Source organism: Eleginops maclovinus, chromosome 24 (genome assembly GCF_036324505.1).
Source record: "Eleginops maclovinus isolate JMC-PN-2008 ecotype Puerto Natales chromosome 24, JC_Emac_rtc_rv5, whole genome shotgun sequence".
In the NCBI taxonomy this organism is placed as follows: Eukaryota; Metazoa; Chordata; class Actinopteri; order Perciformes; family Eleginopidae; genus Eleginops; species Eleginops maclovinus.
Genome location: NC_086372.1, coordinates 10432014 through 10449527, shown reverse-complemented (window position 1 = coordinate 10449527; position 17514 = coordinate 10432014). Strand labels below are relative to the sequence as shown.

The 17514-nt window shown below is 43.7% G+C and overlaps 2 protein-coding genes and 1 pseudogene across 2 annotated transcripts in view; 2 read left to right on the top strand and 1 right to left on the bottom strand.

Moving 5' to 3' along the window:
* Positions 1–810: 810 nt before the first annotated feature.
* LOC134860617 (sodium/hydrogen exchanger 2-like) lies at positions 811–8481 on the top strand. The gene is made up of 13 exons (XM_063877380.1): positions 811–1212; positions 1987–2312; positions 2751–2888; positions 3635–3885; positions 3999–4216; positions 4294–4493; positions 4837–4926; positions 5018–5088; positions 5215–5382; positions 7338–7443; positions 7596–7712; positions 7788–7878; positions 8002–8481. Exons 1-13 carry the CDS (start codon positions 933–935, stop codon positions 8304–8306), a joined length of 2361 nt encoding a protein of 786 aa, XP_063733450.1. The 5' UTR covers positions 811–932; the 3' UTR covers positions 8307–8481.
* Positions 8482–10273: 1792 nt separating this feature from the next.
* LOC134861186 (piggyBac transposable element-derived protein 4-like) lies at positions 10274–12592 on the bottom strand (annotated as a pseudogene).
* A 4405-nt stretch (positions 12593–16997) lies between these two features.
* Positions 16998–17514, top strand: part of LOC134860735 (inactive dipeptidyl peptidase 10-like) — a 51326-nt gene continuing 50809 nt past the window's right edge. Inside the window, exon 1 of the mRNA XM_063877523.1 lies at positions 16998–17211. Within this exon, the coding sequence (XP_063733593.1) occupies positions 17152–17211 (60 nt within the window). The 5' untranslated portion in view covers positions 16998–17151. The remainder of the gene's footprint in view (positions 17212–17514) is intronic.

The following is a 17514-nucleotide window of genomic DNA, read 5'->3' as shown; positions in this document are numbered from 1 at the left end:
CAATTCTCTTGCATTGTTTACGCTGATAATAACGATAGCAACTTAATAGTTGTATTATAAATAGCCCCAAATTCTTGTTTATCATTTCACTGCAAGAAATGCAATATCATATGTAGTACATGACACGTGCAAGTATTCATCCTTATATTAGTTTAATAATACTCGAGGTTGCTAACAGAAGGGATGATGGTAACTGTCATACTAATCAAACAGGAGCTTATTCAATATCTGTGATAGAGCCACTGTTCCAAATCAGAGTGGCCTTGTATTGCCATCGTGTGGGGTGTATATGGTATTACAGGGTTTAACCACATCTATTAAAGCTGTGCAGAACTACTGTACAGTGGCAAGAAAAAGTAAGTGAACCCTTTGGAATAACCTGCATTTATGCATGAATGTGCTCCAAAATATGGTCTGATCTTCACCTAAGTTACAACAATGAAAAAACTCTTCTGATTGAACTAATAGCACATAAGTGATCATTTCCCTTGTGTCTGCAGATTGTGAACCCCTGGCCTAGATTTGAACAGAAACTAACTGAGTTAGCAAAACTTGTTTTAATCATTGAAACCAGATTATAAGTGTTCTAGCTTTTTTGACTTAATAATAATCACTTTTTAAAAACAAAGCTGACTCCTAACAGGGGGCGTTTCATTGGGTCCTCTATTAGTGGATATGTTAACTGAATCACCTGCAGTGGTTAGTTCAGTTCTCTCATTTGACTTTAATGGGCTCCTCCCAGAATAGGCAGGGCACACAGGTGATGTGACAAGCAGGTTCTTCAACACTCTAAACCAGATCTGAGTTACGCCTCAAACAGGATTATGTTTAGATTGTATTTCAGAAAGACTGTCTTCTTCTTTTAGTGGCTACAGACTAAACAACAGAGATAAGACACACGGGAAACATTTCCGATCTGTGGACCAGTGGAAATGGGTACCTCTGTTTTGTGTAGAGCAGGGATCCAGAGAGGAGTCTCCTGCATGCTTCTGCTGATGTTTATTTTCTGTACTGGAGGGATATGTGAGCTCCAGGAGTCAAAACCTTCACGGCCAACCAACCTCAAACCTGTAGAGAATGAATTCAACCAGCCCCAGGCATACCCAGAAGAGGAGAGGGCCAGCCTTCCTGTGTTTACCATGGACTACCCCCGGATCCAGGTCCCCTTTGAGATCACACTGTGGGTGCTGCTGGCATCATTTGCCAAAATTGGTACGTGTGGATGAATCACTTTTGTTTTGTGCATAAACTAATAGGTTTGTTTCAGGATCTGACAGTGGTGGAAAGTTACTACGAAAACAAAAGTACATGTAATCAAAAACTGCACAGGACAAACTTTTGAAATCCTTCTATCATGTGCTGCTAGCTCATACTTGAAATGCACACATTATACTTTTAAGTGCACTACATTTATTTGATGAATAAAGTTACCTAACATATTCAGATTGATTACACAAAATGCATCAACAAATGTTTATTATAGGTTAATAACATTTTAGGAATGCCAGCTCCACCTTTACACGCTTTAAAATGTTGGTGATGAACACATTCTGTCAGGAGTACATGAAACATCATTTGAAATGGCCTGAATGCACTGATGTAAAGTAACTAAGTACATTCACTCAAGTACTGCACTTAAGTACAACTAGAAGGTACTTGTACTTTACTTGAGTATTTCCATTCCATGCTACTTTGTACTTTGACAATTCAGAGGTAAATGGCATACTTTTACTCCACTATATTTATTGAACACCTTTAGTTACTTACTGTACATACTGCATACATTAAGGCTGGTACCTCTATGCTTTCCTTTAAGTAACATTTCGATGCAGAACTTGTATTTCTATATATTTATCTAAGTTAAAGATGCAAGTACTTCGTCCACAACTTTGCAACTTTGAATAGAAGCAGTAGATATTTTGCAGCACCCTTGAGTTTGGGGTTAAAGGTCAACACATGAGTAATCTGTTCTCTCTATCTCGTCAGGTTTCCACATTTACCACAAAATCACCATCTGGATCCCGGAATCATGCCTCCTGATCGCCATAGGTCTGATTGTGGGTGCCATCATGCACGCAGTGAAAGAGGAGCCCCCCGCAGTCCTTACCTCCAACGTCTTCTTCCTCTACATGTTTCCTCTCATCGTCCTCGACAACGGTTACTTTATGCCCACAAGGCCGTTCTTCGAGAACATGGGCACAGTCCTGTGGTACGCCGTGGTGGGGACCCTGTGGAACAGCATCGGTATCGGGCTGTCCCTGTTTGCCATCTGCCAGTTTGAGGTGTTTGGAGTTCAAGATATCAACCTACAGGTCAGTTCAAGCCACAGTGAAAGGTCAAAGGTGAACATTTTGGGCGAAATGTGTGTGAAATTCATGCATGGGAAAAAGAATGTTATCACCAGCAATGCAGCGCTTCAATTATGCTCACTTTTGAGGGGAATTCAGTTTACCTCCCTCTCAGGTAGAGAAAGTTGCATTGTCATCTTTAATAAAGCTGGTGTTCCCAATGTGTTTTGCCCAGGACCCTTACAAATAACAATAGATATGTCTAAATTGGTATATCAGTAACCCCCCCCCCTTGCTTGATCTAAATACTAAAAAGACATTGAGTGAAAGTTTGAAAATAACAGAGAAATCCCCAAAAGAAAAATAATGATTTTATTTGAATTAGTGGATTCAAAACGTGTCTTGAGGAGAGGCCTTCTTTGATATGTCCAAGATAATGTTTTACACTCTTCTTCTCTGCAGGAGAATTTGCTTTTTGCCTCCATCATCTCGGCCGTGGACCCCGTTGCTGCTCTGAACGTGTTTGAGGACATTGGAGTCCACGAGCAGATATATATAGTGATTTTTGGAGAGGGACTGTACAACGATGCTGTCACTGTGGTGGGTTCAGGAAGTGTGTATTCAATATTTAAGAAAAATAAATTGTTGGGTCATTAGTGACTTTACAGCAAAGAGCTGCAGCTGGATTAAGTATTATTCTGATTAGATGAGCTTAGGAATAAACTGGTGATGTGAAGGTTTTTGTTTTTTGACTCTCCAATGTTGTTTTCTTTCCTTATTATATTATCCTTATAATATTTCAAGGCTGCTTCATTGGATTTGTTGGACTAACTTGAATGTTCATACAGTTCCCGAGATAATGATATCCTCGGGGGAGTTTAAGGCACACTGAATGTCGAAATGTGTGTATGTGCATGTCATCAACTGTGTTATCTGACAATAACAAGTCTGAGTAGCAGTGTGACCGTGCGTGTGAATGAATCTCACAGCTTCTAAACCTCTGAACTAAAGAGAAACACTTTGCAAAAAATCCCTCAGCCCAAGTGTGATCTTTTTGTGGAGGGAATAAAGGCTACACGTCATAATATCATTGTTGAGTGGAACTTAAGCATAATCAGCTGCCTTTCTTTTGATTCTACTCCAATTTAACTCAACACTGATTTTGCACAGAGGTTGCACCAAAAAGAATAGTGTGGAATAAAAGGGTTTCCAGTGCACAGACACAAGTCATATTCAGCCTGACCTGAACGAGTTTCGGAGTATATTAGGAGTGGTTGAACTTGCAACAGTTGTCTGTGAGCTCTGTTTGTTTTCCTGATGTCCTCCATTTGTCTTTTTCTCTCCAGGTTCTTTACAACATGTTTTCCTTCCTGGCCGACATGCAAGTAGTTGAATCCACTGATGTTTTTCTGGGGGTGGCCAGGTTCTCCATAGTGGCGGCCGGAGGCATCCTCTTCGGTCTCCTGTTTGGATTCGTGGCTGCGTTCACCACGCGCTTCACTCACAATGTCCGTCAGATCGAACCCCTCTTTGTCTTCATGTACAGCTACCTGGCGTACCTGGTGGCAGAGTGTTTTGCCATCTCCAGTGTGTTGGCGTAAGTAGGCCACTCAAGAGGAGAATGATTTAGATTTTCTCTAAAATTGATGACATTACATTTTGCCTTGAGTTTCCTTATGATAGTCAGCCATGTTTTGTCCCTCTCTGCAGCATCATCACATGTGCCATCACCATGAAGCACTATGTGGAGGAGAACGTATCGCAGAAATCCTGCACCACCATCCGCCATGTTGTGAAGATGCTGGCCACCGTCTCCGAAACCCTCATCTTCTTTTTCCTGGGTGTCGTTACAATAACCGAGGAGCACGAGTGGAACTGGGCCTACATAGTGTTCACGCTGCTGTTTGCCTTCATCTGGAGAGGGATTGGTGGGAGACTTAAAATCCATTTGAAAACTCTCCTCCTGAATAAGTGTTGTTTGTCAATTTCTCTGAATGTCTTTCAGGCATCCTGGTGCTGACCCAGATCATCAACCCGTTCCGTACAATCCAGTTCACCTTCAAGGACCAGTTTGGTCTCGCCTACGGAGGCCTGCGAGGGGCAATCTGCTTCGCCTTGGTCTTCACCTTGCCCGACAACATCAACAGGAAGAACCTGTTCGTCACAGCTTCAATTGCCGTCATTTTATTCACGGTGTTCTTACAGGTGAGCCTCAGAACCTTTAAATTCTGCATTTATGTTCAAAGTATGTATGAGCTCTTTCTGTAATAACTTGGACAGCTGATTGTTTCTGTTTTTGCAATTTCTTGCAAGTGGAAACCTCTTGGTGTGAAAACTGAAGCTAATGAGCATTCGGTTCCATCACAACATTACAATTAACCCTCACAACAGTTGTGACGTTGTACATTTAAACAAAGGCAATCACACATTTCAAATAATTTGACATTATGTCACGATTTTTAGGTGGGAAATCTCTTACATACAGTCTATGGTGACAGCACCAAACATGAGTGGCAATAATGTTGTTGTTTTTCAAACGTATTTTCAGGGCATCAGCATCCGTCCCATAGTAGAATACATGAACATCCGGAAAACCAACAAAGACCTGAACACCATCAACGTAGAGGTTCATTCCAGGGCAAGCATTTCCTTTAGGAGATTTAAATAGCTATTTTTAATTCTGTCAAACACCACATGTTTTAATGATGCTACATTTCTGTTTCATGCAGATGATGGAGCACGTTGTTTGTGGTATTGAGGACCTGTGTGGACAATGGAGCCATTATTACTGGAAAGACAAGTAGGATCTATCTGTTCAACACCCTCGTACTTCCTTTTGTAATTGTATTAAGTATTTATTTGGGTCTCATCCACATTCATCATTCATTCGCATATTGGCTGTTTTAATTTCTTTGTCTTTTGTAAGGTTTAAGAGGTTCAATGATCGTGTTTTGAAGCGCATCCTGGTCCGAGACAACCGGGCTGAGTCCAGCATCGTGGCTCTGTACAAGAAATTGGAGCTGCAGAATGCCATTGGGTTGCTGGACTCACCTATGGGAGACCTCAGCGCAGCACCATCCATCGTTTCTCTGTAGTATGTTCAACAATGTGTCTTTTATTACTCAAACGGATGTAATGTCTTGCCGTAAAGTGGAACAGTGTTTTTCCTCCATTAAGGGAATGTTAGCTTTTATTACGTTGCTAGAAATAAAACAGTTCCAAGTTTTCACAACCCAACAGCTAGACTTACAGTGGGGCAAAAAAGTATTTAGTCAGCCACCAATTGTGCAAGTTCTCCCATTTAAAAAGATGAGAGAGGCCTGTAATTTTTATCATAGGTATACCTCAACTATGAGAGACAGAATGAGAAAAAAAAATCCAGGAAATCACATTGTAGGATTTTAATGAATTTATTTCAAATGATTGTGGAAAATAAGTATTTGGTCAATAACAAAAGTTCATCTCAATACTTTGTTATATCCCCTTTGTTGGCAATGACAGAGGTCAAACGTTTTCTGTAAGTCTTCACAAGGTTTCCACACTGGTGCTGGTATTTTGGCCCATTCCTCCATGCAGATCTCCTCTAAAGCAGTGATGTTTTGGGGCTGTCGCTGGGCAACACAGACTTTCAACTCCCTCCAAAGATTTTCTATGGGGTTGAGACCTGGAGACTGGCTAGGCCACTCCAGGACCTTGAAATGTTTCTTACGAAGCCACTCCTTCGTTGCCCCGGCGGTGTGTTTGGGATCATTGTCATGCTGAAAGACCCAGCCACGCTTCATCTTCAGTGCCCTTGCTGATGGAAGGAGGTTTTCACTCAAAATCTCACGATACATGGCCCCATTCATTCTTTCCTTTACACGGATCAGTCGTCCTGGTCCCTTTGCAGAAGAACAGCCCCAAAGCATGATGTTTCCACCCCCATGCTTCACAGTAGGTATGGTGTTCTTTGGATGCAACTCTGCAGTCTTTCTCCTCCAAACACGACCAGTTGAGTTTTTACCAAAAAGTTCTATTTTGGTTTCATCTGACCATATGACATTCTCCCAACCCTCTTCTGGATCATCCAAATGCCCTCTAGCAAACTTCAGACGGGCCTGGACATGTACTGGCTTAAGCAGGGGGACACGTCTGGAACTGCAGGATTTAAGTCCCTGGCGGCGTAGTGTGTTACTGATGGTAGCCTCTGTTACTTTGGTCCCAGCTCTCTGCAGGTCATTCACTAGGTCCCCCCGTGTGGTTCTGGGATTTTTGCTCACCGTTCTTGTGATCATGTTGACCCCACGGGGTGAGATCTTGCGTGGAGCCCCAGATGGAGGGAGATTAGCAGTGGTCTTGTATGTCTTCCATTTTCTAATAATTGCTCCCACAGTTGATTTCTTCACACCAAGCTGCTTACCTATTGCACATTCAGTTTTCCCAGCCTGGTGCAGGTCTACAATTTAGTCTCTGGTCTCCTTTGACAGCTCTTTGGTCTTGGCCATAGTGGAGTTTGGAGTATGACTGTTTGAGGTTGTGGACAGGTGTCTTTTATACTGATAACGAGTTCAAAAAGGTGCCATTAATACAGGTAACGAGTGGAGGACAGAGGAGCCTCTTAAAGAAGAAGTTACAGGTCAGTGAGAGCCAGAAATCTTGCTTGTTTGTAGGTGACCAAATACTTATTTTACCGAGGAATTTACCAATGAATTCATTAAAAATCCTACAATGTGATTTCCTGGATTTTGTTTTCTCATTCTGTCTCTCATAGTTGAGGTATACCTGTGATAAAAATTACAGGCCTCTCTCATCTTTTTGAATGGGAGAACTTGCACAATTGGTGGCTGACTAAATACTTTTTTGCCCCACTGTATTATTGCAGTCTATCTGCTCCATAACTGCATTATTGCATAAGCTAAATGCATGAAACTAAATCTAATTTGGGTCCAGCTAATGTTCTGCTTCTCCCATCTCCCATCAGATGAATATTATCCCAATTGCCCATCTTAATGGATGGATTTTACATTTCAGCAGCTTTCACAGTTTATTGCTCTCTCCTCCTTCTGTCAGTGACGAGAGAATGGAATCGTCTCGGCCCAAGAACAACTTCCTGGCTGCTGACGTGAGGAAAATGCACAACATACTGTCAAAGAACATGTACAAGATCAGACAGAAGGTAAGTACACCTGCTGAGAGACAGTTTTTGGGGTGAAATACATTAAGGCTGTGTTGATTTAATTCCATTTGAATGATCAATGACTGCATCTATCATGAACAATAACACATTTCAGACTTTGGATACAAATATATGGTTAACATGTTTTCCAGACAATGGCGTACACCAACAAATACAATCTGCCCGACGACACCCAGACCAAGGAGATCCTGATTCGCCGCCATGCCAGCATCAGACGCAGCCTGCGTGCTGAAAGTTTCCGTGAACTGGTAGGTTTGGAGGACATTAACTTTGCTTTATTGTCCGCCTAGCCGCTTAACATTAACTCTTCCCCCTTTTTCCAGCCTGTGCAAAACATTGCCAAGTCTCAAAAGTACTACTCCCTCCAGCCTGGAGGTAGTCTGGAGACCGCCTTTGTACGAAGAAGAAGTCATGGTGAGTTTAGACTGTTTTACACCAAGCAACCGTAGCAGTTAATTGACCTTCAACCATTCTTACTCCACTGGTTTCCAAAATAAGTCACAAAAATTGCTGACCTTTGTTTTCTGACATGTGGAGGTGGTGACATGGACCTATCAAGCCGACCTCTGTCCTCTGATGTCTCGCCACGCTCCTCATCCCGCTCTCTACTCCCAATGAGGAGGCTGAACACCATCAAGGAGTCTGGAGGAGCAGTGGAGCAGCCTGCTGTTTCCCCCCAAACACACACAGATCAGATAGACGGAGATAAAGACCCCCATGAACCCATGCAACCTCCCCAGCTGCTACCACCGAAAGGCTGGGTACAGGAGGACCACAATGGGGAAGGAAACCCTCTTATCAGACACCTGCCACAGGGGTCTTGGGGGTCAGTGAGATTATAACCGCTCATAAAGAGCTGCCCTGGAGGAATACGTAAAAAAAACACAACAATTGTATTTATTTTTGTATATGGTTTTTTATTGTTAGTTCTATTAGTCAATTAAAGGGAGTCAGCAAAGTCAATGTTGCTTGAAAATGTACTGTCATAAGAATAAATGCAACACGTATCAATTTGAATGGCATCTGTTTACTGTCAGGGTTGGGGAAACAGGACCCAAGTGCAGTAAATCCAGGGGAAGCAGGTAAGGGTCAAAAACAAAAAGCGAGCTTTATTCCAAAGCTGTTGACGAAAGCACGAAGCAAGGGGAACACAGGACATGAAAAACTTAGCTCCAGACATGAAGGGCGACAGGAACAGGCAGGTATCATGGACAAGATCAGGGAAGAAATGTCGATGACCGAACAACAGACAAAAGGGAAACAGGGACTAAATACACATGGGTAATCACAAGACCAGAGACAGCTGGAAGGGGGAGGAGAAACACAGGGGCAACAGGTGAACACAATGACACAATCAGGCACAGGAGGGAAACGCAGACAGGAAGTGAAGCTTAACATGAAACAAGAGGGGAAAACATTTCAAAATAAAACACAACACAAAGACATGACAGACACGATACAAGGATCATGACAGGTGGTCTGGAGGAGGGACGCATGACCAAGGCCAAAAGGGTGGGTGGAGGTGGTCCGGAGGTGGGATTCGGGCAGGCGCCCCGGGGGCAAAACAGGACGAGGAGGGTGTCTCTGCAGACGGCCCACGGGCAAGGCAGAGCGTGAGACAGAGCATGGATAGCGCTTGTGGCAAGGGAATTCCGGAAGCATGGGCGGAGACAGGGGCGGAGGCAAGGGCATAGACCATGGTGAGGGAACTCTGGAGGACGACCTGGAGGACAGTGGAATAGCTCCGGAGGGCGGCGAGACAGTTCCGGAGGACGGCCTGGAAGGTGGCGAGACAGCTCCGGAGGATGGCGAGACAGCGCCGGAGGACGGCCAGGACGACGACAAGAGAGCTCCGGGGGATGGCCAGGAAGGAAGCAAGACTCCTCTGGAGGACGGGCTGTAGGATGAACTGGAGGACGACGACACGCCTCTGGAGGACGGGCTGGAGGACGTCGGGCTGGAGGCCGGCGGGACCGCCCCGGAGGAAAGTAAGGAGCACCTGGAGAATCAGGCGGCAGGGCCACCGAGGAGACAGGAGCACCAGTCGGAGGGACCCCCGACGGGACATGAGCTTTTGTCGGCGGGACCCCAGTTGGTAATGGCATCTGCGGGACCCTCAAAGAGGCAGGAGATGGCTTTGGCGGGAACCCGGTGATACTGGCGTCAGCGGGACCCCCGAAGAGGCAGGTGCAGGGGCCGGCAACACCACCGATGGGACATGAACTAGAGTCGGCGGGACATGAGCTTGAGTCGGCGGGGCCCCCGACTGGACAGGGACATGGGTTGGTGGGACCACCAACAGAACAGGTGTCAGAGGGACCACCGACTTGACGGGGTGAGGAGTTGGCGGGACCCCCGGCGGAACAGGTGACAGCGGGACCCCAAACAGAGCAGGGCCGCCGACAGGGGCATGCGAGGCTAGAGTCCACTGGACAGGCCAGGCCGGAGTCAAGGATGGAGTCGACAGGACAGGGGAAGCAGGAGTCGACAGGAGAGGCCGGGCCGGAGTCGACAGGACAGGGGAGGCCGGAGTCGACAGGACAGGGGAGGCCGGAGTCGACAGGAAAGGGGAGGCCAGAGTCGACAGGACAGGGGAGGCCAGAGTCGACAGGACAGGGGAGGCCAGAGTCGACAGGACAGGGGAGGCCAGAGTCGACAGGACAGGGCCAAAACTTGAGCCAGAAGCATGGCTGCAGGAGGCGTGGCTGCAGGAGGCGTGGCTGCAGGAGGCTTGGCTGCAGGAGGCGTCACTGCTGTGACACGAGGTTTAAGGATAGGGTGCAGGCTTTCTGGGGAAGTGAAAAATGTCCTTAACCCTTGTATTATGTTGAAAAAAAATTACATTGATTATGTTGCGGGTCATTTTGACCCATACTGTGTAAATGCACTCAAAACAGTCAAGAAAACAGGTTAAACCAATAACAACTTTATTTTAGATTACACAAACATTTAGAAAAGTGACATACAATACATTTCTAATTCCAACACTATATTTAAGAACTATTTAGTCTAATCCTCTTGTCCTCCTCCCGGGTCAAAATGATAATTCTTCCCTGCTTCTTTCCTCCTGCCATGCTCTCTCCTTCCTTCTTCTCATCCTGTTTTCCTTCTCTCTGTTCATCCTCCTCTATTCCCTTCTTTTCTCCCTTCCTTCCTTCCTTCCTTCCTTCATTCTTTCCTCCTTCCTTCCTTCTTCTCTTCCTTCCTTCCTTTCTCCCTTCTTTCCTTCCTACCTTCTTTCCTTCCTCCCTTCCTCCTTCCTTGACCAAAGAAAGCACAAGGGCTACGTTTTTCCCTCTTCATGAACACATTTCTTTTTAACTTTGACTTCAACTGTAACTTCATCCCAGCAAACTTCAACTTTTCAATGTTCTCCACATGATGGACAGAATGTTACTGTGTGCTTCCTGCAGATGTAATTCTTGCATTTCACACAAGAGGTACTTGTTTTACTGTCCTCTCGGGAGGGACAGACCTGGCATCTTTTCCTTTTCTTTCCACCTGTGTCCACTGGATGTTGGTTGGGTGAGGTTGGGTTGGGTGAGGCTGCAGGTTGGTCGGGTGACCTGAGCTTGACCTTTTCAATGACAGCTGCAGCTGCTGGGGATCGAGCTGGCCTGGCTCGCGTCTGGATCTTGGGAGTGATAAGTGCTTTGCCGAGTTCTTCCAGGAAAAGCCGACGTCTGTACAATTTGCCGGCATTCCATTTCTGGTTGATTGCAGTCCACAGGACATAGGCATTGTAAGCAGACATGTCCACAATGTTGTAGAAAATCACCAAAGGCCAACGGGCTGTCTTGCGCTGGCAGCTGTATGTTGCTGTGACTTTGTCCAGATTGTCAACTCCTCCTTTGGTGGAGTTATAATCCAGGATCATTTGTGGCTTCATGTCTTCTCTTGTGCTCAGGGATGCAATTGTACTCATTACAAGAACATTCTTGTTTCTCTTTGGGCAGTATGAAACAACTGTTGCTTTCTCAGTGAAAGCAAATATTGAGGAATGCAGAGGTCTGCCCTGCATCTTCAGAATTTCAGTGGGAAGTTCTGGCTTATTTCTTCTGACTGTTCCCAACATGGTCAGCTTTCTCTTCTGAAGTTCATCTCAAAGGCGGTAGGATGTAAAGAAGTTGTCACATGTGATGTTATGACCTTGCAGCCCTTCACTCATTTCCAGCACCACACGCATCCCCTGATTCTTCTCAGATGTTCCTCCAGGTAGCTTTCCAGTGTATACTTGCATATTCCATGCATAGCTGGATTTTGCATCACAGGCTGCCCATATTTTGATGCCATACTTGGCGGGCTTGTTGGGCATGTACTGTCGGAAAGGACAGCGCCCCCTGAATGGAACAAGGCGCTCATCTACAGTAACATGGGGACCAGGATTGTACAACAAAGGTAAAATTTCAACCCATTTATCCCACACATCTCTGATCGCAGCTAGTTTGTCTCTTTCACGTCGACCAGCTCTGGTGTCGCGGTTGTCAAAGCCGATCACACGAGATATCATGTGGAATGTCTCCAGAGACATTGTTGCATGAAAGATTGGCCTTCCATTCTCTTCATTCCATAGACTTGCAGTTGTTTCTCCCTTTGACCTGTACACTCCAGCTAATAACAGAACTCCAATGTAAGCATGCAAGTCAGTCGGATCCAGTGGTTTCCATTTCTCTTGAAACACACGTCTCCCCTCCAAGTTGGTCATTTCCAGTATAATCCTCTCTATTGGTGAGGATATGAAGAGCTGAAATGCTGATTGAATCTCATCAACTCGTGTGACAGCAAATCTTGTAGGACCGGGAGTCATTTTGACCACATTGGAAGATGACAGTCTGCCTCGGCTTGGGTGTGGTGATGTTGACCATTTTATATTACCGTCCTTAGATGCCCATGTCCCCTCTGTGGATGATGATTGCTGCATTCTTTGGTTTTCATCTGTTGGAGGAACAACGGCAGACTCGTCCTCTGAATCCTCCTCATCGTAGGAAAATTGACAATCTGGATCAGCAATAACATTGTCCTCTGTCTCTGAAAGATCCTCTGGTTCTGAAATATCTTCCTCTACATCACTATCCCAGTTCAAAATCTGTGATAAAGCCTCCTCAGCTGCCGTCCTCCTGGAGCTCATTTTTGGTGAGTTTGTCAAAGAGATGACATGAGAACAGTGACAAGGACAAGTGTGAGAAAGTTCCCTCTCTTCACACACCTGGCTCTGGGTCTCAGAGGCAATCAATATACAAACAATTGTACATCAAAGTAAAAAGTACATCAAAGAGACATGTTTATTTTGGATCTGAACAGCTATTTATCCATATTAAAGGGTCTGGGTCAAAATGACCCGCAACATCATCTTTGTATACAAACTCTGCACAGACATTCCACTACACATCAAAGTGTCCAGATTTTACACACCAGTTCATGACCCTAGATGATGAAAAGTCACCAAATTTCATCAAGAAAAAGAAAGGATAACCAGTACTTTGGTCAACACAAAAACTGAAATGGGTCAAATTGACCCTTAACATAATACAAGGGTTAAATAGTCCGGTAGTGAGCTTTCTAACCATGGCTTATCTGCCAATTCCCGGCATGCACGAAGAAGAGCCACATCCTGAGCCTCTTTAGAACCTGCTCTCCTCCACTCTCCATAAATACATTAAATCTGGTATGAATACTCCACAATAAAATCCTCAAAAAATACTGCTGGATCCATGTCGGGTTCGGTCGTTCTGTCAGGGTTGGGGAAACAGGACCCAAGTGCAGTAAATCCAGGGGAAGCAGGTAAGGGTCCAACACAAAAAGCGAGCTTTACTCCAAAGCTGTTGACGAAAGCACGAAGCAAGGGGAACACAGGACATGAAAAACTTAGCTCCAGACATGAAGGGCGACAGGAACAGGCAGGTATCTTGGACAAGATCAGGGAAGAAATGTCGACGACCGAACAGACAAAAGGGAAACAGGGACTAAATACACATGGGTAATCACAAGACCAGAGACAGCTGGAAGACACAAGTGGGAAAACATTTCAAAATAAAACACAACACAAAGACATGACAGACACGAAACAAGGATCATGACATTTACCTTATACAACTTAGAGGTACTCATTTTGGATGCCAGTATGATCTGATTGTACTCTGGTGTATATTTTGACAACATAAGGAGCTTTGCAGAGTCCTACAGATGTCACAGAATAAACATATACAAACCAATGATGGTATTATACTAATAGGAGCAGCTTTTTCAATCATCTTTCTTTGCTGCTTGCTACACTTACAAACCATGTCATCATTGTGTCTTATTTATTTCTTCCTCAGTTTCAGATATAGATCCAGTCAGAGTACCGGATGCATTGGGATGTGGAGTAATATTACACGTTTGTTTTTTACCATTTTAAAAGCACATCTGAAACCAGGCAGATGCCCCGCAGCTCTCATTACACTCAGGATGGAGGACACGAGCACTAAACACTCTCCGTCCTCGTTTGTTTTAACGTCCTCTTTTATTATTCCATCCGACTGTCTGACAGCCGTCTACAGCAGGCGTCGGATTTCAAAGTTTCATCATCATATCTTACTATCTGCCAGGAACTGAGAGATAGAGCTGCGAGGTATTTGATAATCCTGTTTCTAAAATGTGCATCAAATAATCTGTATTCCACTTCACATTCAGCACACAAGCTGCATTTTTAAAACCACTTCCCAACTAACTTACATCATATTTAGGTAAGAGTGGTATTTTATTATTGAACTTGGTTCAAAATTTGAGTCAAAAACGTAAATATTTTTATTTTAAAAAAGGGAAAACCTTTGCAAACGATATAGCAAAAATATTACGGCGACAACTAGAAGTTCAAATGCAAGATAATAAGCATGCTATGGAGCACATATTAGCATACAGTTAGGGTCAAAAACAGACCAGATGAAATGTTTGAATGAAATACAAAAATCAGTATAGCAAGTTGCTGCATTAAATCAACACAGATCATCAAAGCCAGTATGCTGTATATCATACCTGCTTTTCCCTTTAAGCAGAGAAAAAGTCATGTTCTCGAAATGACGGGCACCCTTTCCTGCAGATGTAATTATAATGTCCTGTGGAGATCGTATTGAAACGCAGGAGACGTTCATTACAGTTGAGCACACGAATGCGTGTCTCGCAGAAAAAGTTGCATGAAAAGAAAATCGGGTCTGTGCTCACCTAGCAGATCCAGCATACGGTCCATGAGCTCAGACGGTTTGCTGTCACCCAGTCCCTGAAGGGAGAAAAGCCTGCTGGCTCTCTCAGCATCTGACAGTTCAAAAGTGTTCAACAGGTGGGCTTTAAGTGATGCATACTTCTCAGCTGCGGGAGGATTTTTAAGGAGGCTCACCACTCTGGATGCTGTTGAATTTCCAAGAGCTGATACAACGTAGTAGTAACGTGTAGTATCAACGGTGATTTCACGCAACGCGAACTGCGCTTCAGTCTGGGCAAACCATGCTGTTTGAGGGTAACAGCGTTCACCGTCATTTTCGTGCCGTGTTGTGTCTCTGGATACGTCCAGCAAACAAACGTCGGGGTCACCAGTGTGGAGATGTACTGAAACGCAGGAGACGTTCATTACAGTTGAGCACAGGAATGCGTGTCTCGTTTAATCACACAGTCAAAGTTAACCAAACAAGATGGCGCTGTCCTGTAACCCAACCAGCATGGGCTCCACGTCATCGGAAACACAGATTCATTAAAGGGACCACGATCCCTTTTTACAGTCGTACTTTCAAGCATAAACCAACGGTCATACTTACAGGCATGAAACAACAGTGTGTAGAACCACACTTAAGAAGGAGGTGAATTCTGTATATTACATTCACTACAGTCCTGGCATTAGAAGGAACGTTTCATGAAGTGAAATGTAAACGCTTCCTAATGAGACTTTAGAAGGCACTCGTCTTCATCACTCTCTTCCTGCTTAGCTGCTCGTATCAAAGATGTTCCTCTGCGATTAGATTCCTTATTCACTGAAAATCACCACAGTATCAAAGTCACAGTTTAATGCACGCAGTGGAGAGGTGGCATGATGGTGAGAAATGCCATCCATTTAAATAAAGACGGATTTGGTGTGTGCTAGTGCTATGGCTGTCTCTCTTCCCACAGTCTGGTTTTAGAGATGCATTGCTCTTACGGAGCGTTCCGACTCAATCTCCATTCATATTAAAGGCCATTGTTCTTGTCTTAATTAGTTTTGTATTTAAAGGTTTTATGCTCAGCAAAGTTCTGCAGTTTTCAAAACGCACATGGCGAACAAATAACATCTAAACACAGAACTAGCAATTTCACATCGTCATATTTACGGCAGCTATTAATCAAAGTCATTCAAAATAGAAATAAAATCAATCAGTTTAAAGCATCTGTCGTAATGTTCCGCCTGCTTACCTTAAAGAAGACAACCCCTTAAAGATTTACCATAACTTCACTTACTGAATTAAACTACCAATAAAATAAAGGGCAGTAAAAATAAACCGGGTTGATGATTGCTTCCGATGATAGACAATAAATATAATTAGTGGCACGGGAAAATACAGCCAGCTTATCAAACATGAATCAGGGTCATAACTTTGTAATAGAGTCTGGGACAGTTTGCCCTTTATCCTAAATACAAACTTTAAATCATTCTTACAAACTATAGGATCGCTTTGATTTCAACAAAATGAATGTTGTCAGAGACTATAGAAACACACCGTGATATTCCTACCGGTGCCAATAGATCTAGTTAATTAATAATGCAAACTGTAATCAACAAATCAACCCTGTTTGCTGAGATAAATTCCCCCTGCAGTACATCAAATAAATAAAGGGAGCTCCACTAACCCAGATAGATGCATTATAATAATGTATTTTCTGAAAGGGGCAATAGTAGTATTGAGAGGATATCATCAGGAGGAAACTGTATTCTACACTATTGTATCCCGATAAACAGTCAAACATGTTACATTATTGGAATACGAATCTTAATTTGCTTTCAACTGATTCGTTTATCATTATTTTATAACTATTGTATTTATCTATGTTTGTTTCTGCTGTTCTTTTTCTCTCTATTTATCTCCTTCTCACTTCTGTTTCTCATTCTCTGAAAAACATGTTCATATAATATTTTGATATTTGAGATGAATGGAATAAGAGGTTTCTTTGAGTTGCTTTAATCATACTGCCTGGAAAGAAATGAGTTTTCTGTTATGAACAACGATCAACAAATTAGGAGTAAAATCTATGATTGGTTCTTCCTGCATTGCACATTTCTCTACTTGATGCTTCCAACGTTCACTCATCTGTCCAAAGACCTTCCATCCAAACACTAACCCTCCTGCAGCTGTAAGCCACTTATGAATAAGAACGCTATCTTCAGATGTGAACAGGCTCAAACCAAACGCCTGCAAATACTTTCGCCTGGAGCACATTTGCATTCTGATGAAGGAACATGTTGGTACGTGGGAGGCACGCTGGCAAACATCCTGGATTATGAACTGTCTGTCAGCAGCACACAGTGAGAGAGAAGAAGAGAGAGGAGGACAGCATTTATTTCCAGAGAGAAAGAAAATAGATGTTTGAATTCATTGCCTATGGTGAGGATACAATGATGACCAGCATTCTTGAGTTATAATCATCACTTGGGATTCTATTTGATCAGAAAAACGAAGAGGAGTGAAGATGAACCAAACTGCATCTGTCTCTCATCAGATTGAGTGTCAGCCGGTCAAGGATAGTAAGGTAGGAAGCATTTGTCCATGTTGTATTTCCCCACTTCTCTGCATCACAAACACAACATAACAAAGTGTCCACTTTACATGTTCACACTGACCAAGCCTGAAATCAGTGGTTGCATCCATCAGGATAGAAAACCATTGTTTTTTTCATGGCTTTCCGAGTATGAAAGGTAGGGTTTGATATCCAGGTTGCATAAAGTTTGTGTGCAAATGCCTTTTAAAACCGTTTTGAGATTTGAGATGAGTAACACTTTCTGCAGTCTCATGTCTCTCATGTATTACAAACATGCTTAAAAGGCACTTCCAT